The 27,838-nt window shown below is 35.9% G+C and overlaps 1 protein-coding gene across 3 annotated transcripts in view; it reads left to right on the forward strand.

Moving 5' to 3' along the window:
• Positions 1-27,838, forward strand: part of PRKD3 (protein kinase D3) — a 74,622-nt gene that overhangs the window by 30,721 nt on the left and 16,063 nt on the right. For all 3 annotated transcript variants that reach the window (XM_029232461.1, XM_029232459.1, XM_029232460.1), the window contains 9 exons: positions 6,970-7,108; positions 8,634-8,765; positions 9,574-9,731; positions 15,106-15,298; positions 18,315-18,392; positions 21,073-21,256; positions 22,562-22,685; positions 24,897-24,974; positions 26,145-26,421. In XM_029232461.1, coding sequence (XP_029088294.1) covers positions 6,994-7,108; positions 8,634-8,765; positions 9,574-9,731; positions 15,106-15,298; positions 18,315-18,392; positions 21,073-21,256; positions 22,562-22,685; positions 24,897-24,974; positions 26,145-26,421 — 1,339 coding nt within the window. In that variant the 5' untranslated portion in view covers positions 6,970-6,993. The remainder of the gene's footprint in view (positions 1-6,969; positions 7,109-8,633; positions 8,766-9,573; positions 9,732-15,105; positions 15,299-18,314; positions 18,393-21,072; positions 21,257-22,561; positions 22,686-24,896; positions 24,975-26,144; positions 26,422-27,838) is intronic.

Here is a 27,838-nt window from a genome sequence, read left to right on the forward strand (position 1 = left end):
TCTTTAACCTAGCAAATCTGCTTCTAGGAAATATCCTACTCATATACTCAAAAGATGGAAAAAAATGTGTATATAAGATTATACACTGGGTATTGTTTGTAATAACAAGATTCGAAATAGTAGCTTCAATTCATGTGGCACTCAGAACATACCAGGAGTTCTAAGCTGTTTACATATATTCACTTATTTAATTTTCATGACAACCTTACAAAGTAGGTACTATTTTACAAATGGAGAAACTGAAGTTAAACAAGCCAAGGTTGTATAGTTAGTAAGTGAAATGGATCAGGATTTGAACTCAAGATTGTTTGGCTTTAGTTTTACTCCTCAACCCATATCCCATCAGTAGGGAACTGGTAAAATAAAACTATGCAGCTGTTAAAAAAAAGAATAAAAACGTTCTTTGTATATTGTTATGGAATGATCTCTAAAATATATTGCTAAGTGGAAAAGAAAACAAGACACAACACTGTTTATAGTATGCCACCATTTGTGTAAAATGAGGAAAAGATATGTCCATGTCTACTATCTAGGTATAAAATACGTTCAGAAGGATACTGATAAAACTGGCAATATTGTTGACTATGGCAGGGATCACTGGGCAACTAGGGCATAGATTTTGAACTCTACTCGTCCTTTTTTTTAAAAAAATAAATTTATTTATTTATTTTTGGCTGTGTTGGGTCTTTGTTGCTGCATGAGGGCTTTCTCTAGTTGGCAGTGAGCGGGGGCTACTCTTTGTTGCAGTATGTGGGCTTCTCATTGCTGTGGCTTCTCTTGTTAGAGAGCACGGTCTCTAGGTGTGTGGGCTTCAGTAGTTGTGGCTTGCGGGCTCTAGAGCGCAGGCTCAGTAGTTGTGGCTTGCGGGCTTAGTTGCTCTGTGGCATGTTGGATCTTCCCGGACCAGGGATCAAACCCATGTCCCCTGCTTTAGCAGGCGGGTTCTTAATCATGTGGCACCAGGGAAGTCCCTCTACTCTTGTACTTTTTTGAACCATGTGAATAAATTGCCTACTAAAAAATAAATAAAATTATATTCTAAAAGAGTATATATTATATCCCAAAGTATAAAATAATTATCCATGAGTCCATACTGAGATATATATATATATATATATATATATGAACTACATTTGGATGAATAAATAAATGGTAAGAAATAGAAAAATCTCCAATACAGAAGAATTCCAAATAATTTATATAGATACTCTGCCTTGAAGGACAGGGAACATAAATTGTCATTTCTTAAGTGTGGGGTGTGCATAGTGACTTACTTCTAAAGAGTAGGTATTGGTGGGAGGGGGAAGTAGCTTTCCAGTGGAGAAACCTGACAAACATAACCTCAGCTAGATCATGAATGTCTACATCAGTGGTTATAAATGATGTTGATGGTAGGTACGCTTGATATGATGATATGTTGAGAATGGCACCTTACCTCTGAGGTCTTCTTCCCCCAAACCCATAACTCCAGTCTAATAATGAGAAAAATTCCAATAATGAGGCATCTGACAAAACACCTGAACAGTAGTACTCCTCAAAACAGTCAGAGTGCTCAAAACCCTGCAAAATCAGAGAAACTGTCACGGCCAAAAGGGGCCTAAGAAGATACGACGATTAAAGGAAATATGGTATCCTAAATGGGATCCTGGGGCAAGAAAAAGACATTGGGTAAAAAAAAAACTAAGGACTTCAGTTAATGATAATGTATCAATATTAGTTCATTAAGTATAACAAATGTACCATAGTGAAAATGTTAATAATAGGGGAAATTGGGTATGGAGTATATGGAAACTCACTGTACTTATTGTCTCAATTTTTCTATAACTCAAACTATTAAAAGTCTATTTTTTAAAAGAGTATATATAATAAATACACTGAATAATATAAAAGTAAATTTAAAATTCAGTTGTCCAGGGGCTTCCCTGGTGGCACAGTGGTTGAGAGTCTGCCTGCCGATGCAGGGGACACGGGTTCGTGCCCCGGTCCAGGAAGATCCCACATGCCGCGGTGCGGCTGGGCCCGTGAGCCATGGCCGCTGAGCCTGCGCGTCCGGAGCCTGTGCTCTGCGACGGGAGAGGCCACAACAGTGAGGGGCCCGCGTACCACAAAAAAAAAAAAAAAAAAAATTCAGATGTCCATGTCCTGTTCCCCAGAGCTTAACCATAAACCTGGGAAGAGAGGCTTAGCATCTTTTGCTTTAAGCGTTCTAGATACTTTCCCTAAGCATCTTTGCTGTAGATAACTTTGCTGCAGTCATTTTTGTTACAAACATTCAAATGTTTTGTTCATATATACTACAGTAGTACATGATTATGGTCAGTTGAATCTGGGTGCAGAACTGCAGAACAGAGGCCAACTGTCAAGTTATACATGGATTTTTGATTGCATAGGGGTCAGCACTCCTAGTGCACACATTGTTCTACCGTACACAATTTTTTGCTTATTCATTCCTCTTCTTGTTCATCATTCCACTTTTTCATTAAAATTTCTTCCTTCATTAAGAGAGGTATCAGTTTCTAAATACTAGGATGCATATTTGTAACTGAGCTTTGTATTGTGTTGTGAAAGCCTTCTACATTGTTTCTATCACATGTCTGTTGGTAGACATTGCAAAATTGTATGAGAAATGTGGGATCAACTCTGCACCTTTAAGGCCCTCGGCCTCTTTCTCCTCCAATGTGTAGTGTATTTTAAAATAAGAAACCAACTCTTGGTGCAGATCATCCTCATTCGTCAGCTCAATAAAGCAATCAATAATGTTGCTAACTAGAAGAAATGCTAATCTGTCATACAGAGTGAAGTAAGTCAGAAAGAGAAAAACAAATACCGTATGCTAACACATATATATGGAATCTAAGGGAAAAAAAAAAAAAGGTCATGAAGAACCTAGGGGCAAGACGGGAAGAAAGACACAGACCTACTAGAGAATGTACTTGAGGATATGGGGGAGGGAAGGGTAAGCTGTGACAAAGTGAGAGAGTGGCATGGACATATATACACTACCAAACTTAAAATAGATAGCTAGTGGGAAGCAGCCGCATAGCACAGGGAGATCAGGTTGGTGCTTTGTGACCACATTAGAGGGGAGGGATAGGGAGGGTGGGAGGGAGGGAGATGCAAGAGGGAAGAGATATGGGAACATATGTATATGTATAACTGATTTACTTTGTTATAAAGCAGAAACTAACACACCACTGTAAAGCAATTATACTCCAATAAAGGAGTTAAAAAAAAAGAAATGCTAATGAACTTTGAAACCAAACTGTCAACCAGTTATTTTATCTTTGATGGCAAAATTGCCTTATGGCCAATTAGTTATGTGGCAAAAATGCTTGCTGCAAAGAGGTCTATGGTAAAGATGCTTGGGATGAAAATACCAGATGTGATTTTAAGCTCCATAGATGATTCCAGTGTGTGACCAAAGGTGAGACATTGTCTTAGGAAATGGTCCTCTTGCTTGAAAACCAATTTCTGAATTTTTAAAAATCATGAACAGTCAATCCCTATATATTCAAATAATTTATTTTTTGTTTTTTTGTGGGGTTTTTCCTCAGTACAATTGTTTAGGTTTTTTTAAATGTGTGTTTATGTTTTATTTCCTTGTTTTCTTCTTTTTAAATGTTTAATATACTCATGCCTCAAGATTCATAATATTTTTAAAGGTTGGCCACAGTGTTTCCTGATGTTCAGTGACAATATTTAATATTCTCTCTGGCTTTTCTTCAGGCCACATTTTCTTTTACTTCATTTTGTGGGGACCTTTGTTTTCAGAGAATTCCTAAATATCCTGCTAAACACACCTGTAGATCATAATTATGAATAGCAGAAATCTCTTTTTCACAGGCTAGTTATTACATTTCCTCCCCCTTGGAATTCTGTAATTTCTCAATTATATAGATGAATATAGTGTGTAAACATTTGCTAGAAAGTTACTTTATTCCTTATCATCACTGAAGACTTCCCAGCTTGGTACACAAATGCTTATTTTAAATAAATATTCTTAATACTCCCTATAATTCTCTTTGTTTGCTCTTTGGTCTCTTAATAATGCTAATATGACTTCATTGGGTCACGTGTTTATCAAGATTATTTTATATGTATTTTTTCTAAGACATACATTTTTTATTTTAATATTTTTCCTCTCTCATTGATGTGTTTATTTAGTTATTTAGTTATGGGGACTTTTAGTTTGGTCAAAACAGTATAAGTGATTCATATAATTTACCAGAGGTAGTTTCTAGAGGGAAGTGTTCCTTGTTGTCTTGCTTTCCATCTTCTTACGGTAAAATCCAGACCCTGATACCTCTTTCCTGACTGATAGCTTCTGCCTTCTATTTAGGAGCTTGCTCTGTCTCTTCTTGTTCCAGTTCCTGCTACACAGTGCTATCAGCATTATCCCTTTAAAATACAGATTTGATCATGTTACTGCCTTGCTCTGGAACCCCTTGTCTCTCCCCCTTTGGATATAGAATAATATAAACCACTAGTGTTTCTTGATCATAGTGCTTCGTTTTTTATAAACATCAAGTAATTTAACTTTGATAAGAACCATTTAAAGTTAATATTCCTGTTGATCGTTGAGAGGTTAAGCAGCTTATGTAAGGTGCTGTAGTTGGTAGGTTGCAAAGCTTGGACCCAGCTCTGTTGATTCCAGGCTTCTCTGTTTGTATGGTCCCTGTTGGGCTCCTGTGTACTTTTTTGCCTTCTTTCTACCCACCCACTTCATTCTCCAATCGTATGGGTCCACTGACTTACCGTCTCTCCTTTACCTTGTACTTTCTCAATGATGACCCTTTCACTTTCACTTTCTACCCATGGAAACCTTGCTTCTCTTTATGATTCTGCTCAAATATCAATGTTGAAGTGATTGTCTACATTCCCAGTTAAAGTTTTTATTCCCTCTTCTAGAATTTTATTTTTCATTCTTGGCATTTCTCTTATCATGTTATATATTTGTTTTATTTCTCTTTTTACTAGATTGTGAGCCCCTGGAAGGCAAAGACTGACTGTCTTACCTTTACAAACCATAGGGCCTTACACTTAGAGGATGTGAATTTTTTTAAAAGTGAATTTTTAAAATGAGTTTTATTCATACAAATATTTTGTTAGAGATTTTGTAAGGATGGAATGTGAAATCCTTTTTATTAATCCTTAAGAATTATTGCAGCTAAGTTATGGGGATGTTTTACTTCCCATTAGATGTTTTCTAATTTAATAATAACTAAATCAAACTTAATAACATTTCAATTTTAAATTAAAATTTAATGAAAATAATTTTGATTCTATATTTTTACTCTTTTCAAAGGGAAATTTTTAAGCTGTTAGAGATATGTTTAAAGCATATTATGAGGTTTTATAAATGTTGGTAACTCAAATATTTGAAAAGAGAATGAGCATTATAAAAATTCTAAATATTTCTGCACTTTTTCATTATTTACTCAGTAGGTTTTTAAAAATGCAAATAAACTTTAAAATTTCTAATTAAGTCATTATTTTCAATTCTTAAAAATTCAACTTTTTCCCAAAAAATTGAGACTTTTAGAGATACATGTAAGAATTTTTAATGGGAAAATTAAGGTCACAAAATAAGATGAAGCTAGGTTGGTATCTGCACCTAAAACATATGCCGTAAGATCCTAGACTGATGTTAGAATTAGGCTACAAATTAGGCTTGGCGTTTTGCAGTGGGCAAAGTAAACAAGAAAACATGATTAGTTACGTGATCAAATTGTTCATATTATAAAACCAACCAGAGAAATTTCTTTTATGGGCCCTCACAAAGAAGGGCTACTATATGAAGTAGGTGAACCATCCTCAGCAACATCCCTGCAAAAATGCGTTTACAGTTTAGTGTGACAGATATTTATCAGGCCGTTCAGTGCAGGACAGTGACATACTGTATAGTGCGTTAAAGGATATTCTGTGAGGAGTCAAAATAAATCAGTGAGAGTATACAGTTTTGAAATCAGCTAAAGAAATTAGAACTGTCTGGAGCAGCATTTTGCAAGGTACTGATAGTTTAGAAAATGGTCTTTTAAAAAATTGTTTTAAAAATTAAAGTTATTTTGTAAGGCAAGTACTTAAAGTTGTCTCTTAAACAACTTTAGTAACTATAAAACATTTTAGACTCACACCGTCATATTTTAGTCCTTGGTATACTAATCCTCAAAGTGTCTCAGTAATGTAGTCACAAAATGTAGAAGCCTTGAAATATTTACACAAAGGGCATATGTCAACAGATCTGTAAGTCCTGCTCTGGGCAAAGATTTTTTGAAAAGAAAGCTACCATAAAGAATCATGTATTTGTAATTACAGTGAGTATATTAAAGAAAATATCAGATAAATGCTAGGAATTATAGGTCCATTTGGCAGAAATGTAGGAATTGGTACTCCTGTGACTGTAGTTTGGGAATTATTGATCTTCTACCAGCACTATTCAATAGAATTTACTGTGATGATGGAAGTGTTCTGTATCTCCACTGTCCAAAATGGTAGCCAGTAGCTGAGGTGGTGATTGAGCACATGGAATGTGGCTAGAGTGACTGAGGAACTAAACTTTTAATTTTATTTAACTTTAATTCAATTTAAATAACTGCATGTGGCTGGTAGCTAACCGTATGGGAAGCTCAGTTCTAGAGGACAGGAAAGACTGCTTATCTTTCAGGCTTTGTAAGAGAAGCACTAAGTTCAAGATTGTATTCTCCATCAGTAACTGAATAAAGAAATTCTGTACTTCTAAGAAACACATGTTTTAAGATAATCAACGATTATTTATATTGCTTACTTTTATATTTTTGAACTTGAGAATTAACCAGGATGCACATGGTTGATCTTTTTGGATATTAATAGAATTGTTAGCAAATAGTGTTAGGCTAAAAACTACATTTAAAATTATTTTATAAGGTTGAGACATTTACTTATAAAAACAGAAAGCTGTAGGTATACTGATATAGGACCATTTTCCTGCAGTTTCCAGAGTGTGGATTCTTTGGCATGTATGACAAAATTCTTCTCTTTCGCCATGACATGAACTCAGAAAATATTTTGCAGCTGATTACCTCAGCAGAAGAAATACATGAAGGAGACCTAGTAGAAGTTGTTCTTTCAGGTAAGTAAATAGTTTATTTTGTTGCCTTTCTTTTCAACGAGCCTTATTTTTTGCATTTAACTAAATGCTGTGTTCAATTATACTTTGTGCTACAGTTGCTTACTTCTTTCATCTGTAATAACTATGTGATTTTTACTTTCAGGAAGGTTATATCACAGATGAGAAAGTAGGAAAATAAGCCCTGAATTACTTATTTGAGTGTTACTAAGCTAAGGGAATTTATCAGTTGAACCAGAAGAGGAATATGTTCATCTCTTGAGTCAAAGAAATAAAACAATTACACTGAAATTCTGGTCCCTTTCCCCGTTTCTTTGAAGAGCATAGAAGAGAATTAGGGTTCAGAAAAGAAAATGAGAAAAAAAGGTGAAATAATGAAGATTTGGAAGAGGAAACTGCAATACTGGTTGATTCCATGACTTAAATAATGCTCCTTCTCTTTTTGTTCTCTGTGGACATTTTCTTATTCTCTCCTTTCCTCTCTCACCCATTCTTGCCATCCATTGTCTTTAGCTCCTGCTATTATCTCATCCAACAAGTGGGCAGGATTGTTAGTGAGAAGTGTAAAGGAACAGAGAATGTATATAGTAGGCCTGCAAAACTTCTTGTTTGGCAGCAAAGGAAAGAGGGAGGAAGAGAGGAGAAGGGGAGGGAGGAAAGGAAAGAAATGGAAGAGAAAGAAAGGAAGAAAAGCCAGTCAGGAGTCCAGAGTCCTGCCACCATTTTTTTTCCTCTTCCCAAATTCATATTTGCAGCTTGTTCTTGAGATCCTCTCTATCACCTTTCCTTATTAGTCTCTTATCCTTCCCATTCATCTTCTCTGCCACAACCCCAAATTCTATACACATCGCAATCCTTGTCTTTCTTTTCACTCCAGAGGGGCTTCACTCCCGGTCCTCCCTGGAGGTCATGCTCACATCTATTTCTCTTTTGCCCTGGACCCTACATCAGGCCACGGGGATATCCACTAATGACTTGCAGGTAGTGTTGAGAGGATGTCTGATGGTGGTTGCGTCTGCTGCTGTTGGCTTGCCCACAAAGGGGAGAAGAGTCTCTTTATCCTGACCACTAGGACTCTGGAGAACAGAGTGTATCCTGGGATCCTAAATTAGAACTGAGTGTGTTTCCCACAGAAACATTGCTATAACTTAATGTTAAGTTCCGCAATTTTTTTTTAACTTTAGTGTTCTATTTCCCAGTACATTATAAGTTAAATAGTTTTTAACTAGCTAAAATAAATCTTGACAATTATTTGCAATGTTACCACTCCGAGAAAATGCTTTTGGAGGTCAAAATACCTACCTATAGACCTACTTTTGGAGCTCAAATTATTTGAAGTTGGTGAAGTTCCTAAAATAGAGTTTGAAAACCACAATATTAGCTGCTGAAAATAATTTATTTTTATGGTCAGATGAAACTTTCAGAAAAAAAGATTCTGTGTACTTTGACAAATGAATATGGTCAATGTTCTTAATCTCATCACAATTACAAGTACAGGGTTTATTTGAATATTTTTCTTTTTTAAAAGCTTTGGCCACAGTAGAAGACTTTCAGATTCGTCCACATACTCTCTATGTACATTCTTACAAAGCTCCTACTTTTTGTGATTACTGTGGTGAGATGCTCTGGGGATTGGTACGTCAGGGACTGAAATGTGAAGGTATGTGTTCTAAATTTTTGTTTCATTTGAAATAGGATTTCACATTTGCGTTCAGTAATCATCAATGAAAAAACAAGATCATTGGTAGTGACTAGGTAGTACCCAAGGTTTAGAATTGGAGAGGTATGGTTATCCTGTATTAGAATTACCAGGGGGTGGGATGCGGGTGCACATTTCTGATTAGTCAATAAATTTTTTCTGTAAAGGGCCAGAGAGTACATATTTTAAATTTTGCTGGCCATTTGGTCTCCTTACAATGACTTAACTTTGCTGTTGTATTGATAGCATGAAAATAGCCATAGACAGGTTGTAAACAAATGAGTATGCTGTGTTCCGATAAAATTATTTATGAACACTGGAATTTGAATTTAATATAATTTTCACATGTCATAGGAGTAATTTGGTACACAGTCTACAGTTTGCTGAAGTTCTTTAAGCCAGAGGTTCTCAAACTCTATCGTGTACCAGAATCACCTTGAGGACTTGTTGAAACATACTTTGCTAGGCCCCATCCCCAAAGTTTTTGATTCAGTAGGTCTGTGGTGGAGCCCAGTAATTTAGATCTCTAACAAATTCTCAGGTGCTGCCTTGAGGAGCACACTTGAAGAAACCACTGCTTTAGCCAACTTAACCTTTCTAAATAACCTTTCTACATGTTTCCTATTCTTCTTAGCTTGTCATCTGGGTTCTTCATTAGGATAACTATTGCTGCCAGAGAAAATAAATAAAGGAAGCACCTATTTTTTTATGTACACACTTATATAGTAAAGTTAAAAAAAATTTTTTTAACCTTTTAAAATATATTTAGGCTGTGGATTAAATTACCATAAACGATGTGCCTTCAAGATTCCAAATAACTGTAGTGGTGTAAGAAAGAGACGTCTGTCAAATGTATCCCTGCCAGGACCTGGCCTCTCAGTTCCAAGACCCCTGCAGACTGAATATGTAGCCCTTCCCACTGAAGAGGTATGTATTCTAAGGTAATAGAGGGCATTTTACTACTTACTCCTTACGTTTCTGCAGGATATATAACATCATCTTAAAACATAAGTTATATACTGAAAAATAGTAACATTCCTACACTTAAGAAACTTAAAATGTATTACTGTAGACAGGGCTTACCAATAGTCATGAATTGCATTTTGTATACTTCGTGATAACCTTATCACTTGGACCATAAGATCAACCTCCTAACCAGTATCCCGACTCCTGGTCTCCACACTTCACTACAGCTTAATATACAACAGCTCTGATTAGATTACTCCCCACTAGGACACCTTTATATATTCTATGTTTCCGACAGTCTGTAATATTCATCATTCCTTGAACACACCCTTTCCCCCCTACATTTGCTCTTTTTGGTATCTATCCTACATGCTTTTTTCCAGACCTAGCTCAGCAGCTACCTTACCTGATTCCCCTTTACCTAGAAGTTACTTTTCTGAATGACATAGCACTTTTCAAATCTCCCTAATGGTGTGTATAGCATTCTACCTTAATATCATAGTGTTTGTAGCTTATGATCTATTTAGAGAGGACAATATTCACGACTTTGTTTGCCCCATCATGCCCAGCACCATACCTTGTACTTCTGGGCACTCACTCATAAATGAATGACTGTTTGAGTGACACCACTGATTACTGATCCTTAATATTCCAGCGAGGTTTATTAGTAGATCTCTATACCATGAGACCGCTGGGACTCAGAACAGTCAAGTGACTTGACTGAAGTCACAGAGCAAATTAGTAAGCAATATTAGAATTCAACCCAGATCTGATTATTTGTAAATCAGTGACTTTTCCTCATATCTTGTACCCCTCAAGGGTAAATGTAGTAGATCAGGGAAGAAAGAAATAACCACCTATTCATTTGGTACTACTTAAAATGACTTCCATCTATACATTACAATCTTAACATTTAGTTATTTCTATAACCCCTTTGGTCTTCTGTATATTAATGGCAAAATCAAGTCTTTGGGCTGTTGTCTTGACACCCTCGTCACAAGATTTTGCTAAACCGAGGCACTGGAGTAAAAGCTTCTGAAATTCTTTCACAAAAATCCCATATTTCCATATTGCGTAGCCCTACTATGAGATTTTTAAAGTAGAAGAAGAATGCTGTAGCATTAGGAACTGAGAGCAAAGAGTTACTATAAACACATACAAAAGCTTGGGGAAAGATTGGTAATAGAAAAGTTAATACATTTTATACACAAACTGCACAGGAAACTTAGCTAAGATTGGGAACTGTAGGATGAACACATGTTGTTTTGAGAACCCCACAAATGATACTGGTGTGTCAGCCATACCCACTGAGTATTGCAAGATTAGGAAATGGCAGGACAGAGCAGATGAATAATGTATTATTCATTCATTTATATTTTATCCCAAAGATGAAACTTCCTTAGGGAAATATGAGAAGTAGAGTGACATGTTTGAATTGGTTAGATTGTGCAGAGTATTTTAGAACAAGTAGAAATTGTAGAGAGGAATCTCAGGGTTACATTTGTCAGTCCAAGCGTGCAGTCTCAAAATTATGAATAAGGTACAGTAAGAGAAGAGCTGAGAGCTCATGGAGGAAAATCAGAGGGAAGAAAGAGTAGTAAATGAGTATACTCTAAAGGAACGAAGGAGATAGCAGTGTGGAGATGGGAGCAGTCTGAACCTGAATCTGAACCAAGTTTAGAGAAGCACTAACTCTAAGTGGCTGCCCAGTAAAGAGCCTCCTAACTTCTCAGGTGCCAGTCTTCACGCTGGCTGCTTCACTTAGCTTTTCTGTGTAATCCTTACCCCTGTCCTGGAAGGTTATAGCTGTTATCCTGATTTCGTATGTAAGGCACGAGGAAAAGTTTCTAAGGAGTCAAGATATTAAACTTCATTGACTACTAGATAAGAAAAGGCCAGTTGGAATAGAGGCCTTTGAATCTGACTCTGGGGTTGTCGTCGTTTACACGTAAGAAGGCAGCTTCTGTTAGTTTCTGAAGTCAGTCTAGAGGGAATCAAGTAAAGAGATGGAGAGGCAGAAGAAGATAGACTGTTCATTGAATTTGGTTAAAATGGAACCACTGAGATTAGAGAAACCAGAATTGAGTGATGGCTATTTGGAGATGAGAGAGATCAATGTTCATTGCAATGCATTTGGGAAGTTTTTTTTTTTTTGGCCGTGCCGCACAGCTTGTGGGATCTTAGTTCTCGACCAGGGATCAAACCCACGCCCTCAGCAGTGAAAGCGCAGAGTCCTAACCACCGGACACCAGGGAATTACCCATTTGGGAAAATTCCTGAGGGGTAGGACAGAATCAAAGTAGAAAGAAACTCCTGGGCCTAAGTGTACACATAAAAGTAGAGATAGTTCTTTCATTGAATAATGTTCCAAACTCAAATATATATAATTGGGGAATTGCCCCCTTTAAATGCTTTTATTGCGTTTATTGTTTTACATGATTGAGAGTTGGCAATATTGTTATGAAGTTTTTGTGAGCAATACTTCAGCCAAAATTAGTTTAAGCCCACACTGTGGAAATAATTACTTTTAGAAGATTTCTGGTTATACAGTAATAAGAAAGAAATAAGAGTTTAAGCTAAGCAGTAATTTGTAAAGAGAGACATTAAAGCAAAGTAAGAAAAGAACTTTCATTTAATTCTAGTTACTCTCGTCTGAGTGCTCACATTTTAACCAAGTGCTCTAGGTAATTCTACCAACATTCTCTGTCCTCCAAATTCTGGTTAAGTCCTCTGTACCTTTCCTGCCTTCCTCACTAAATAGACGGTAAACCACTGTTACTGGTAAGATTGCAGTATGTGCCCAGGTATGCTGGGATTGGGAAAAGGTTAAGAATCGCTGGACTGGGCTTCCCTCGTGGCGCAGTGGTTGAGAATCCACCTGCCAATGCATGGGACATGGGTTCGATCCCTGGTCCAGGAAGATCCCACATGCCGCGGAGCAACTAAGCCCGTGCACCACAACTACTGAGCCTGTGCTCTAGAGCCTGTGACCCACAACTACTGAGCCCGCATGCCACAACTACTGAAGCCCGCGCGCCTAGAGCCCGTGTTCCACAACGAGAGAATTCACCGCAGTGAGAAGCCTGTGCACTGCAACGAAGAGTAGCCCCTGCTCACCGCAACTAGAGAAAGCCCGCACGCGGCAACGAAGACCCAACACAGCCAAAAATAAAATAAATAAATTTATAAAAAAGAAGAATCACTGGACTGCTATGTAGAAGACCCAGGTCTAAGTTTTGATTTTAATACTAATGCTTTAGTAGTATTAATCCCTTTGAGCCCGTTTTTTCATATGTAAAATAGGGCTAATAACATAAATAACTACTTGTACTAGACATGAAAAATTGGGTGGCTCCTACAACCACAGTCCCCTGAGTAGTTCCTTATAAACATGCTCTGTACCATGTCCCTGATACCCCAATCCCAGCAGGACCTGACAAAAGGCAAAACTGGCTAAATCAGCCTTTCCATGTTACATGTTTTAAACTTGAGACAAACTGAGTGGTAGAAGCAGAAGCAAGAGAAGCACAGTGTTGAGTCACCACTAGACTAGGGGGCCAGGGATGAGCAAAAGCTTAAAGCATCTGTTTCTAGTTCCCACTGGCTGCTTTATCAGCTCTGCAGAATCACTGTGGTGCTCCTTTTGCTGAAGGTGGTGTGTAAATGGAGGAGGGGTGGGCCACACTAGAGCAGGATACCTTAGACAGCTGAAATATGTAAGTTTGGTTCGTGTTTTAACATTCTTTTTGTACTTTATTTATTTATTTATTTAATTTATTTATTTTTGGCTATGTTGGGTCTTCATTGCTGTGCGTGGCCTTTCTCTAGTTGCGGCGAGCAGGGGCTACTCTTCATTGCGGGGCTCAGGCTTCTCATTGTGGTGGCTTCTCTTGTTGCGGAGCACGGGCTCTAGGCGCGCAGACTTCAGTAGTTGTGGCTCACGGGCTCTAGAGCGCAGGCTCAGTAGTTGTGGCACATGGGCTTAGTTGCTCTGTGGCATGTGGGATCTTCCCAGACCAGGACTCGAACCTGTGTCCCCTGCATTGGCAGGCAGATTCTTAACCACTGTGCCACCAGGGAAGTCCCATCTTTTTGTACTTTTCTTAAACTGCTTCATAATTTTCTTTAGAACATTTCTGGCTACACTTTAGTGAAAAACTATCCATCAGAGGCTGTATCTGTGTTATTTTTATAGTGCTGTCCTCCAATGGTCAGTCCTTTTCTTTTTCCTTCTTCCTACTCTTTTCAAAAAAGCCTTTTGTTTTCTCCTCCCTTCATTTCTCCTGTACACTTCTCTATCTCTTGGTTTTTTCTGGCTTCTTTTGCTTCTAGTGGTTGAACATATCAATGTACCATGACTCAGCTTCTCTGAGTTACAGACATTACCAGTTATAGAAGGAAGTTCTGGCAGTGAAGATGCAAGCAGCTACAACAAAATCTGTTATACATCTAGGTGGTAGTTAGGTATTTGGATTTTGTTCTTGAGAATACAGACTGTATTCTTTTTCATATTTCTGATATAGAGCCTGGCCAGTTATAATCAGTGAATGCTGAATTAATATGATGAACCATATTCATCTGACCTATAACTTAAACTGATTATTTCCTTTGTATACTTAGAAAGGTTCATAGTTAAATAATCCATTTATCCCTCAGATTACACAAAAAAATTTAACCAACATCACCTTTAACTTTCCTTTTTGCTCACCTAAGAGAAAAAACCCAAATAATTGGAAAATACTTAAAATATTAAGGAACTTCCTAAAGCATAATTACTACGGGTAAAGTTGTTTTAGTTTGTATCTGCCATTGTTTGTATCATCAACATTAATTAAACTTAGATTTTCACATGCTTGTTTTAGTATTTGTTAAAATAAATTAGAAAAACTAAGGCTTGTTTCAGAATGTTTTCAGACGTTGTATTCAGTAACTCAGCGTGAGCAGCACTAACATTTTCTGAATTTACTTAATTTTCCTGTGACTAATTTCTTGGTAAGGTTTTTGAAGGTATTTGAACATGTTATAAATTCATTTTAAGTTCTGTTTTTTATTTGTAAAATGTCATATGTGCCTGGAAATAATAGTTAATCAGTGAATATATGTATGTGAGGATGAAAATATCTTTTTGTTTTCTAGCATAAATAATAGCAAAAAAAGTCTGCACTTTTCTCATTCAAGGGTCGGTAAGCTAAGCTTCCAAAGGAAACTGCTGAGATGCACATTTTTAGGTTTTTGGCTTTAGTGTTCGAAATAAATGACTTTTGTGGTCAAGTCCTGATCTTAATACTTTGTTTTTAATATCGACTTACACTTATAGAAATTACTTATGTTTTAGTCACATGTTCACCAGGAACCCAGTAAGAGAATTCCTTCTTGGAGTGGTCGCCCAATTTGGATGGAAAAGATGGTCATGTGCAGGGTAAAAGTTCCACACACATTTGCTGTTCACTCTTATACCCGTCCCACCATATGTCAGTACTGCAAGCGGTTACTGAAAGGCCTCTTTCGGCAAGGAATGCAGTGTAAAGGTAGGATTGGATGTTTTTCTTAAGTAAAATTTATATTTGTTTTTGTTAGCAAATACAGGTTTAAAATATTTTTTATTTCAGAAGCATTAAGCAGATACCTGTAAATTGGGCTCATACTTAACTTAAAAAAGATAAAATTAATATGCACGCACCTGCATGCGACGACTAGTATCTGCAATATGTGTATTCTGTACCAGGAGCTGTGCTAAAGAAAAATTAGAGTATAAACAGAAAAACTAGAATTTGGATCTGAGGTGTGGCTGCTTAACACTTGCCAATATGGAACAGTTAGTAAGCAGATAAGCTAATATTTGACCATAAGTCTTTCTAATTTCAAAGCCAGACACTACCCAAAATACAAAATAATGCCCTCCTCTTGCCATTAAATATTCATACACACACATGCACACCAACATATTACAGGTGTTTTGTTGTTTTTGTTTTTTTTTTCTAATTACGTAGCTATGGAGCTGTACAAAAATTGTCATTCCAGACAGTAATCACACTGAAATAGGCAGACTATAGTAGAAGCCAGTGGAATTGTAATGGGGACCACCTGTATTTGGATACTAACCCAGAACACTATCATAGTATTCCAAAAACATCTCTTAATGAACTAGGTTTTTAACAGAACAATGGAACAAGGTTTTCCTCTAGTTACATAATGTTTTAATGCTTTTTAAAGATGTTTTTGTCTTTTTGTCACATATCTTCTTCTCAACAGTGCTACACAATTATGTGAAACCAAAATAGAGTTCAAATATGTTTTAAGGCATTGAGCCAGGATAAGACATAACTAATTTGTCTATAATCTTATGTACTTATTTTTCATGTGATTATTCTAATAGTTCTTGATACTATACTTTTTATATAGAACTATTTGTGGAATTGAATTACCTAGTTTTACCTAGGTAAAACATTACAGTTGAGATCTTTGCAACAATAAATCCTGTTTACAATGTTGAATCAAATAATTATATGTAAATTTAACTTAAATATATAAGAAAACTTTTCTTGGCAATATATGGCTACATAGGATAATATCAAATAGAGAATAGGTTGTACATTTGTTGCCAATATTTAATAACCATCAGGCAGGCTTAATGTTGAAATTTTATTTCAACAGCTTACTTTTGAATATGAGTCAATATATAAATTAATACTTTAAAATATCAACACTAAAGTGGATTGGCAGGCAGCCACTAAGGAATGTTTTGGGAAAGAACATTAAGAACAGATGTACAAATTCTAGCCAGCAGATAATTTTAGTAAAGGTAGTAAATAACACCGTTCTGCTGAGCAGAACAGAAACATTCTAAAACCACATGCAAAAAAATACAGTATTTTATAAAGGAACTAAAATAAATATGTAGATTAATGAATTTTGAAATAAAATCAGTGAACTCTACCACTGGGTTATTAGTTTAACTTCTTAGAGCTCTAAAAGAATAGTGTTTTATGCTTATATTTGTTCAGAAAATATCAGGTTATATTTCTCTTCAAGTATTTTAGTTATCTATGAAAAAATCATAATTTAGGGATCCTTGTATTTTTATAATATGAATTAAGATACTTAAAAAGTAAAGTAGTCATTTTCATTCACTTGTCAAGCTAAGAAAAAAAATAGTTAAAACAGTTATGCTGGAACGTTTAAGAAAACATACAATTCTAAGAACAGCAGTTCATTTATTCATTCATCTGTTTATTTTCTACTTTGTTACGTTAAAATTTCAAGGCAGCTTATATAAGCATATATAGAATAAAAGAAAGCATAAACTAATTAATAAAAACATAAGTAGGAATATGGAGAAGTATAAATGCCTGTCATTAGAACCTACATACTTGGCTGCAGGTGGGCCACAAATTTGGCTCTACATTTCAAAGGGAAAGGGAAACCTTGTTATTTTCAGAATTTGCAAATCTCATGAGATAAAAAACTAATTATTTAAGATGTATGCAAGATATTAATATCATATATGAATTTCTTAGGGTCTCTTATTTTTAAAGACATTACTATATAATGCAAGTTTTATCCTCCACCAAAATATTAATTTCATGGAGCTTTTTCTTGTAATGACCTTTGCCCTGTGCTATTGGCATGATTCCCAGAATTTTCTTGAATCACAGGGGTTACAGAATTATTCTAAAGCAGGACTTGAAATTATTTTTACCCATTTATTGTTGGTAGAAGTATTTCGAAGGTTGTGTTAGACAGTAGTTATAGCAGTGGGTCTCAATTTTAATATTAACTAAAGAAGTCATTAAAGCACACATTTCTCAGCCCCACTCCCAGAGTTACAGATGTTAGGGGTAGGGCCCAAGAACATGCGTTTCTAACAAGTTCTCAAATGATACTGCTACTGCTGGTCTGATGGCCACAGTTGGGGACCACTGAGTTACACAGTAGTATGGTACAGTTGGGATCTGACACTGATCTGCAATGCAATCAGCTCTGAGGTTCTTGCAGGCTGAACAGAGCCATTTTGTAATGCAGGTGAGAGACCTTGTGCATGAGAAGCTCAGGCCTTCCTTACAGGGTTGTATGGGAAAGCCCTTACTAATTCCTAATAAATGGTTGTAGAATTGCAATCCCTTTTCTGCATGTGCACCAGGTCCTAATAATTAGGAATTGAAAGTAAGTGCCTGACATATGTTGGAAAGGAATTTAATCAGCCTGGGAAACTCTTAAGGGGTATGTGGAAAGAAGAATGTGAGGTAAGGGAAGGAAACATGGAGCTGTAGCAACATTTTGGCAAAGTGTTATACAAGTAGTATAAACTTCATTTTACAGATATAGAAACTGAGCCCTGAGGGATTAAACAACTGTTTAAGAGGTAGTTTCAGAATTTGAAACCAGACCTTTAATCCAAAGCCTGAGTTCTTAGTAGAGGAAATCTTTATTATTTCATCATCATTATTAATAATACTCTGTGTGTGAGTAAAGAAAGTCTTTAACCATATTCTGATACTGCCTGACATTTTTATATAAATTAATAAGGTGAATATTTTATTTTAGATTGTAAATTCAACTGCCATAAACGATGTGCATCAAAAGTACCGAGAGACTGCCTTGGAGAGGTTACTTTCAATGGAGGTAAAAGTCCTTTTCTTAATTTCCAGAAAAGATCACAATTCTTTTGTGTATTATCTTTGTATAAGGTTATATTTGAATATTTTATTTTGCTTACTTTGTTTTTTAACTTTGACTTTTTTCTGATTTAATAATCAAGCAAAATACGGAGATCAGTAACAGTATACTTTTAATTATACCTTTCCGTCTTACCTTTAACCACCTACCACTCTGTAGTCTAATGTGACCAGTGTTGCTGCATATCCTCTTTTATCTTTAATACTTATTTTATAACCCTGCTGTTCTTAGAACTATTTCATATTTCTAGTATTTATTGACTGCTTACTGTATGTCAGGCATTGTTCTAAACTCTTTACATATATTGACATTTAAACTTAAGAACAACCTTTTGAGATAAGGACTTACAGATGAGTAAACTTAAACACAAAAACATTAAATTAAATAACTTGCCCAAGAAATACAACCAATAAGTGGTAGAGTTGGGATTTGAACCCATATGGTCTGGTTTCTTAGTCCATAGTCTTTTAGAACTTAATGTACTGTCTCACTTTCTCTTTCTCCATCAAATAATCATTAGCGAAACATTTTTGCTTTTTACCATTTTTTTTTGTTTTTGTTTTGTTTGTTTTCTCTTTTCAATATTATATCACTTAAAGTGATTACCGTTTTTGGAAGGAAGGAGTAATGACTCTAAACTTTCAGCATAATTTTTCCGAAACATTTACATGAATAGTAAAAATTGAATGTAAGTAGTTCTGTAGAAGAAAAGCATAAGGAGTGGAAATTAAGCTCCTTAAGAATTTAACATTTTCTCTTATGGCATGTTTTCTGTGGTTGCTATTTAACACCATTGACAGAGCATGATTGGTTTTCTCATTTCAGTTGCTTGGAATTGATGCAGTTTTTCAATGATTAAAGTCTTTTCTAGATTTATCCAGTTCATGTATTTTTGTACTTCTCTACCTTTTGACAAATGGATATGAAATACTATTTTATTTATTTTAATGTGCATTTGTCTTTATATTAATGAGTTTGAGCATCTTTCAGATGTTTACTGGTTAATTATGGGTTTTTCCCCTATAAGTTACCTGTTCATATGCTATATATTCTACTAATTCTTTGTCAGCTTTATTGAGATATGATTTGTATACCTTACAGTTCACACATTTAGTTTATTCACAGTTATGCAGCCATCACTACAATCTAATTTTAGAACATTTTCATCATCCTGAAAAGAACTCCATACCTATTAGTAGTCACTTCCCATCCACTCTTCCCCATTAGCCCTGGCAACCACTAAATCAGCTTTTATCTCTGTGGGTTTGTCTATTCTAGGCATTTCATATAAATAGAACCATACAATGTGTAGTCTTTTGTGACTGGTTTCTTTCATTTAGCATAATGTTTTCAAGGTTCATCCATGTAACATGTATCAATACTTCATTCTTTTTTTATTGATGAATAATATTCCTCTGCATGAATAGACTACATTTTATTTATCCATTCACCAGTCAGTCGATGGTCCTTTGAGTTGTATCTCCTTTGGAGCTATTATGAACAGTGCTTCTATGAACACTTGAGTACTGATGAGTACGTATGTTTTCCTTTCACTTGGGTAGATAGCCAGTAGTGGAATTGTAGAGTCATATGGTAACCCTGTGTATAACATTTTGAAGACTGCCAAACTGTTTTCCAAAGCAGCTGTACCATTTTACATTCCCACCAGCAGTGTATGAGGATTCTAATTTCTGTGTATCCTGCACCACTTGTTATTGTCTGTCATTTTGGTTATTGCCATCCCAGTGAGTATGGAGTGATGTCTCATTGTTGTTTTGATTTGCATTTCCCAGATATTGCATATCTTTTTATATACTTATTGGTCATTTTTACATCTACTTTGGAGAAATATCTATTCTTGTCCTTTGCTCATTTAACTAGGTTACTTATCTTTTTATTATTGAGTTGTAAGAGTTCTTTAAGTATTCTGGATACAAGTCCCTTGTTTGATATATGATTTGAAAATGCTTTCTCCCACACTGTGTGCTGTCTTTTCACTTTCTTGAGGTATCATTTGCAGCAGAGAAGTTTTTAATTCTGATGAAGTCCAATTTATTTATTTTTTTCTTTTGTCACTTAGGTTTTTGGTGGTATATCTAAGAAGGCTTTGCCTAACTCAAGGTCACAAAGATTACTCCTATGTTTTCTTCTAAGAGTTTTATAGATTAAGCTCTTACATTTAGGTCTGTGATCCACTTTAAGTTAATTTTTGTAATTGGTTTAAGGAAGAATTCCAATATCATTTTTTTTGCATGTAGATGTCCAGTTGTCCTAGCACCATATACTGAACAGACTATTCTTTCTTCATTGTATTGTCTTAGACCCTTGCAGAAAATCAATTGACTAGATGTGTAATAGTGTTAGCTAATCTTTTACTTTGCTTCTAGTATCTTTCGGCATGTCAGAATTTAAAATTATAATGCAATCAAATTAATTTTCTGCCTTATGGTTTGTACATTTTATATTGTCCTAAGAAATATTTCTTTATCCTGAATCATAAAAATATTTTCCTATATTTTCATTTAAGAATTTTAAAACTATTTTTCACATTTAATACACTGTCTCTGTTTAGGTGTATTGATATTCCATTAATATAAAATTCTGAATTCATTTAAAACTTTGCCAGAACCTTCTACTCTGGGAACAGATACAGATATACCAATGGATATTGACAGTAGTGACATGAACAGTGATGGTAGTCGGGGCTTGGATGACACAGAGGAACCATCTCCCCCAGAAGATAAAATGTTCTTCCTGGATCCATCTGATCTTGATGTGGAAAGAGATGAAGAAGCTGTTAAAACAATCAGGTAACGTGTGTGTAAGGATTGCAAGCTACTTCCAAATGCAGGGTCAGTCCAGGAGCTATGTTAAGAAAGAACAAGCCACATCTCTTTAAGTGGGACCTAAAATGTAATTTAAAATCGGTTAAATTGTGCCTAATACTTTTACATGTACCACAGTATTTTTCTGAAGTAAATTATATTACTCTTGCTATCCACTCAAGATGGGAAGGTATGAGAATCCTGTTTTCTTAAAGAGGAAAATGCTTTATTTAAATATAGTCTAGATATGATATCTAGCTGTAGAGCATCCACCACAAAGTGCCAAAATTGAACCATCAGTTGAAGCAACCAATTTCTTCACACAGGCAGATTACCTGATGTTGGAAACACCAGTAAGAATCTATATCTGAGAATGTTGCACAAAGATGATGGTGATGAATTTGGGGACAGTTTTCATATTACAATTACTCTATTAGCACTTTGTAAAAATGCTACCAGATTATAAGACTTAAATATCTTCCTATGTTTATAGAAATTCAGTTTTTTATAGATACAGCCTATAGGATATACTACTTTGTGATAAAATTTATCATGCTGCCTAGGGTAGGAAGATTTCTAGCAGCAATCCCAAATGAGACCCTCTCCCAGGCTCCAGATTTTCCAAATGGGGAGGATTCTTTCTGCTCTATTCATTGTTTTCTTTTCTTTTCTTTTTTTAATAAATTTATTTATTTTTGGCTGTGTTGGGTCTTCGTTGCTGTGTGCAGGCTTCCTCTAGTTGCGGTGAGCCGGGGCTACACTTCATTGCGGTATGCAGGCTTCTCACTGCGGTGGCTTCTCTTGTTGCAGAGCATGGGCTCTAGGCGTGTGGGCTTCAGTAGTTGTGGTGCATGGGCTCAGTAGTGTGGCTTGCAGGCTCTAGAGCGCAGGCTCAGTAATTGTAGCGCGTGGGCTTAGGTGCTCCGCGGCATGTGGGATCTTCCCAGACCAGGGATTGAACCCGTGTCCCCTGCATTGGCAGGCGGACTCTTAACCACTGTGCCATCAGAGAAGTCCCTCATTGTTTTCTTATGTTTTGTGACCCTCCAGAAAAATGTGATGACAAATAATGATGACTTACAGTATTATCTTAGTCTTTTATAAATTAACTATGTATCATCATAACAGGACTAATTTATTTTCTTCTTTTTAAGCCATTGTTTATCTTCCTAAGATATTTTGAAGAATTTTAGCTTAATTATCTTTAAAAGGGCTTGATGAGCTTACAGTATTTATGATTTTTTAAGTTGAAGTTGTAAATATTTGTCATAAATTTAAAATATCTTTTAGTCCATCAACAAGCAATAATATTCCGCTAATGAGGGTCGTACAATCCATCAAGCACACAAAGAGGAAGAGCAGCACGATGGTGAAGGAAGGGTGGATGGTCCATTACACCAGCAGGGACACCCTGGTCAGTAATCACAGGCATTTTATTATGGTAGTGAAACTTTGTTATGTGCTTTATTTTGTGCATTTTTAAAATCAAAATGAGAATGAGATATATATTAAGACATCATAGTACTGGAACTATCATTACATTTGTAAAGAATATTTCAAAGGTGGAATATTTAATGTACTATTTTTATAAACTGGTAGAGCAGTAGAGATTCAAAGCAGGGGGTCTGGTGGTATAACACCAAATGCACAATCTATGAAAGAAATAATTGATAACACTGGATTCATTAAAATAAAAAACTTCTGCTTGGCAAAAGACAATGTTAAAAGATTGAGAAGGCAAGCCACAGACTTGGAGAAAATATTTGCAAAAGAGACATCTGATAAAAGACTGTTCTCCAAAATATACAAAAAACTCTTAAAATTCAACAGTAAGAAAACAAATGACCTGATTAAAAAGTGTGCCGAAGACCTTAACACGTACCTCACCAAAGAAGATACTTAGATGGCAAATAAGAATATGAAAAGATGCTCCATATCATATGTCATCAGGCAAATTAAATGCAAATTAAAACAGTGACATACTACACACCTGTTAGAATAGCCAAAAACCTAAACACTGAGAACACTAAATTCTGGCAAGATTAGAGCAACGGGAACTTTCTTTGACTGCTAGTAGGAACACAAAATGGTATTGCCGACTTTTGAAGACAGTTTGGCAGTTTCTTACAAAACTAAAATGCTTTTACCATGTGACCCATATGTTGTACTCTTTGCTGTTTACCCAAAGGAGATAAAAACTTACGTTCATACAGAAACCTGCATATGGATATTTATAGGAGCTTTATTAATAATTGCCAAAAACCTGGAAGTAATAAATGTCCTTCAGTAGGTAAGTGGATAAATAAACTGTGGTATATCCAGACAATGGAATATTATTCAGCACTAAAAAGCAATGAATGAGCTGTTAAGCCATGAAAAGACATGGAGGAATCTTTAATGTATATTACTAAGTGAAAGAAGCCAATGTAAAAAGATTACATACTGTATGATTCCAACCATATGATATTCATTCTAGAAAAGGCAAAACTATGGAGGCAGTAAAAAGATCGCAGTTAGGGGTGGAGACTTGTAAGTATGAATAGGCATAACACAGAATTTTTAGGGCAGTGAGAATACTCTATATGATACCATGATGATAGATACATGTCATTATGCATTTGTCCAAACCCATAGAATGTACAATACCAAGAGTGAACCATAATATAAACTGGACTTTTGTGATTATGATGTGTCAGTGTAGGTTTATCAGTTGTAACAAATGTGCCACTCTGATGAGGGGTATTCATGATGAGGAGGGTTACACATGCGTTGGGACAAGGGAGTATATCAGAAATCTCTGTATCTTCCCCTTAATTTGCTGTGAACCTTAAACTGCTCCAAAAAAGTAAAGTATTAATTTAAAAAAATGATTTAAAAACATATGTAAAAAAAAAAATTCTGCATGGCAAAGAACAAAAGCAAAGACAAATGACAAACTGGAAGAAGTATTTTCAACTCATATTCTAAACAAGTGGAAAAAAAGACCAGAATACAATAGAAAAATGGGCAATGAATATGAACATTCACAGACAAGGAAATACAAATGACTTTTAAATGTAAGATCTTGATCTCGTTTTTAATAAAAAATACAATTTAAAATTTTACCAAAATACCAATTTTTATTTATCAGTGTAGCAAAAGATCAAAAGGTCTAGCAACATGCTGCATTAGTGAAGGTTTGAGCAAGTTAGGCATGTTTGCTGATGAGACTGTAAATTCGATCAAATCTTGTGCCAGATAATTTAACACTGTCAAGTAAAATGACATGTGCATGTATCTTTTGACCCAGTAAGCCAACCTTTAGAAATTTAGCCTATAGGTAAATTACATATCTGTGTGTGTGCAATACATATGTATTTGTGTATGCATGCATAAGATTCTCGCAAAGGAATCCCCAAAACCTAATAACATTGCTTGCCTGGAGTAAGGGCGGGAGTGAGATAAGAGTGATGATGCAAGTGTAGTTTTCACTATATATCCTTTTAATTCTCCGAATTTTGAACCTCACGAATTTTAAACCTATTCAAAAGTACAAACTTATCGATAGAAATGAAAGGGGAAGGAAAGTTCAGGCACTTTGGAGGAATCATTACTTTTGAACCTCACAGTTTTATGCTCTTTATAGAGAAAGAGGCATTATTGGAGACTGGACAGCAAATGTCTAACATTGTTTCAAAACGAATCGGGATCAAAGTATTATAAGGTAAAGATTTCACATCTTTAAAAAAATATGTACATTAAAATACTGTATGTTTTCCAAATATATCCAAATAATATTTATTAATTGTTATATTGGCTTATACAACTGTTCCTAATGTAGTTTATAGAGGTCACTGTTAAGTTCCTTGTTGAAGCAACTGTCCTCTACCCCTCCATTTCACCCCCCATAAGCAGCCCTGCTACCAAAGGTTGTTTTTGTTACGTGTTTGTTTTTGTCCTGTCAGGTTGCTGCTGCTTATCTTCTGGGTACCAAATGGTCCTCCGTATCTGTGGATGCCTAACCATTTTATACAATGGACTTGAGCATCTGTGGATTTTGGTATCCACGGGGAGTCCTGGCACCAATCCCCCTTGCACACTGAGGGATGACTATACTATGATTTAGATTAGACTGTTAAGAAAGTCCCATGATCATTACTGGTCCAGAAGAGGCAAATGTGGTATTCGGCATTTCTCCCATCTTCCATTTTACCTTAGACCCCAGTTCTTAGATGCTTCCTTTGGCTCTTCTTTTCCTTTGTATAGTCCTCTTTGCTTGACTTGCTTCACATTTTGCCGTGTCACAGACTGACACCCAACAAAATTGTCAGTGTAGCAGTTGTAAGAAAAAGTATAGAAACTAGTGAATTGCTTTGAGCTGGTTGGGTTTTTTTAAATAAGTTTTTTGCTTTAGGAAGGGGACTAAACATAAATGTTACAGTTATGGACAGAACCAGAATGGAGTGCTTGAATAACTTAACACTGACATTCTTCTTTTGCTGCTGTTATTTCTGTTTCGTACTCCTTTGGGGCTGTATCTTGCAGATAGCCAGTAGAGTAGTAGCTGTTGAGTTGATTCAATGAAAACTGGGAAATGACAAGTGTAGTGGCAATTGCCCTCCTAAATCCTTTCCTTCCTTTCATTCTAATGATCTGCTACAGGCCTGAATCACTAGCTTGATTATTACACCCCATGCTCTGCCTCTGGCATTGATGGACATGCAGATCATTCAAAGCAGATACCATCATTAAGACTTGACTGTATGTCCCATGTGTCACGTACTTGTGTTTGTCTTAATGGTATTCACTAGAAACACATATCTTTGATGTTTAGTGTATTTGAAAATTAAAAAAAGATGTATTCATATTTTATAATGCTTAATTTTTGCTTCAGGAAATTCCACTTTCAGAGATTCTTCGCATATCTTCCCCACAAGATTTCACGAACATTTCACAAGGCAGCAACCCACACTGTTTTGAAATCATCACTGATACTATGGTATACTTTGTTGGCGAGAACAGTGGGGACAGCTCTCACAATCCTGTTCTTGCTGCCACTGGAGTGGGACTTGACGTAGCACAGAGCTGGGAAAAAGCAATTCGCCAAGCTCTCATGCCTGTTACCCCTCAAGCAAGTGTTTGTACTTCTCCAGGGCAAGGGAAAGATCACAGTAAGCAATAAGCTTGTTGATGGCTTTTTTCCCCCTTTGGTTCTTAAGCATTTTGTGGGTGTAGTTGTGTTTCTGTATTTATTTTTAATGCTCATTTTAAGCTTCATTTTTAGTAACCAATACCATTAGTTAATTCCTTTATAAAATTATGTTGGTTATAGTATATGTATACAATCCCCAGAGCTAGGTTCCAGAGTCAGTGTCACTACATTTAAATTCTGGTTCTGCCAACCTGTTATGTGATCTTAGCAAGTACTTTCGTTCTCTGTAATAGTACCTACTTTATAGGGTTGTCAGCATTAAATTAAAGAGAACCATAAGGTGTTGAGTAAACTACTAGTATTAGTATTTTGCTTCATGGTGGGATTTTCAGGCTATAAAGTGTTACAGTTCACATACTCAGGAAATCTGTGAAGTCAGAAATGCTGTATTTCTTTTAACTGAATTAAAACATTCAGAAACATTAAAAAAATATTGAAACACTTGTCCTTTGCACTAACAAAATTTATAAAGTAAAACCTAAATTTGATAAAGGTTCAAGTGAACACTTAATCAGAAAGCCATAGTAAAATGTCACTTTCCCTTCCATTGGCATTATTTCGTTTATGGGGAAACATCATTCATTCATTAGACAAATAATATTTAAATTGAAAGAGGTATCAACCATTTTCTTTTTTTCTTCTTTTTTGGCTGCGCTGCACAGCTTGCGGGATCTTAGTTCCCCGACCAGGGATTGAACCCAGGCTCCGGCAGTGAAAGTGCTGAGTCTTAACCACTGGACCTCCAGGGAGTTCCCTCAACCAGTTTCTAAATGTTCTTTATTTCAGTTCAGCTATGCTACTTGGTATACCTGTTCTTGGCATTATGCTACGCCCTGAGCTAGAATACGAAAGAAACACAGAAAATTTAAAAGCTACTAAGGGAAATAGGACATAACGTATATAAGTGTTAGATGGTAGCATAAAGCAGTAGAGTGCAAAAATGAGTAGTGCATTTCTCGAGGAACTCAGATATGGATAGGAAGAGTAAGCAGAGACTTCATGATAGCGGAGCCTGATTTGAACCTTGACCTTGGATCTCAAGTAAGTTAGGATAGGCAGAGCTAACCTGGGAGGGGTGGAGGGGGTGTCACTGGTGTTGAGGAGACAAGTGTGATCAAAGGGATGAGGGTAATGACCATGAAAATGTTTGGTGTTGAATATTGATTCCTAAAGGTTGAATAAATGGATATCCACAGTGCTTCTTAAATTTGAGGGGATTTCAGACAGAACTGTCTGATATTCTAATTAAAACCATGGACCTTTTCCCCCAGAAAATAATGCGGGCACATAACACACAAATTTTATATATAACTGGATTTAGGGGCCTTCTCAAGCCCATCCATGGACCTTTTCCCTAGGGTTAAGAGTCCCTAAAA

The sequence above is a fragment of the Monodon monoceros genome, unplaced genomic scaffold, assembly GCF_005190385.1.
Source record: "Monodon monoceros isolate NGI ecotype Baffin Bay Population unplaced genomic scaffold, NGI_Narwhal_1 Super_Scaffold_19, whole genome shotgun sequence".
NCBI classification, from domain to species: domain Eukaryota; kingdom Metazoa; phylum Chordata; class Mammalia; order Artiodactyla; family Monodontidae; genus Monodon; species Monodon monoceros.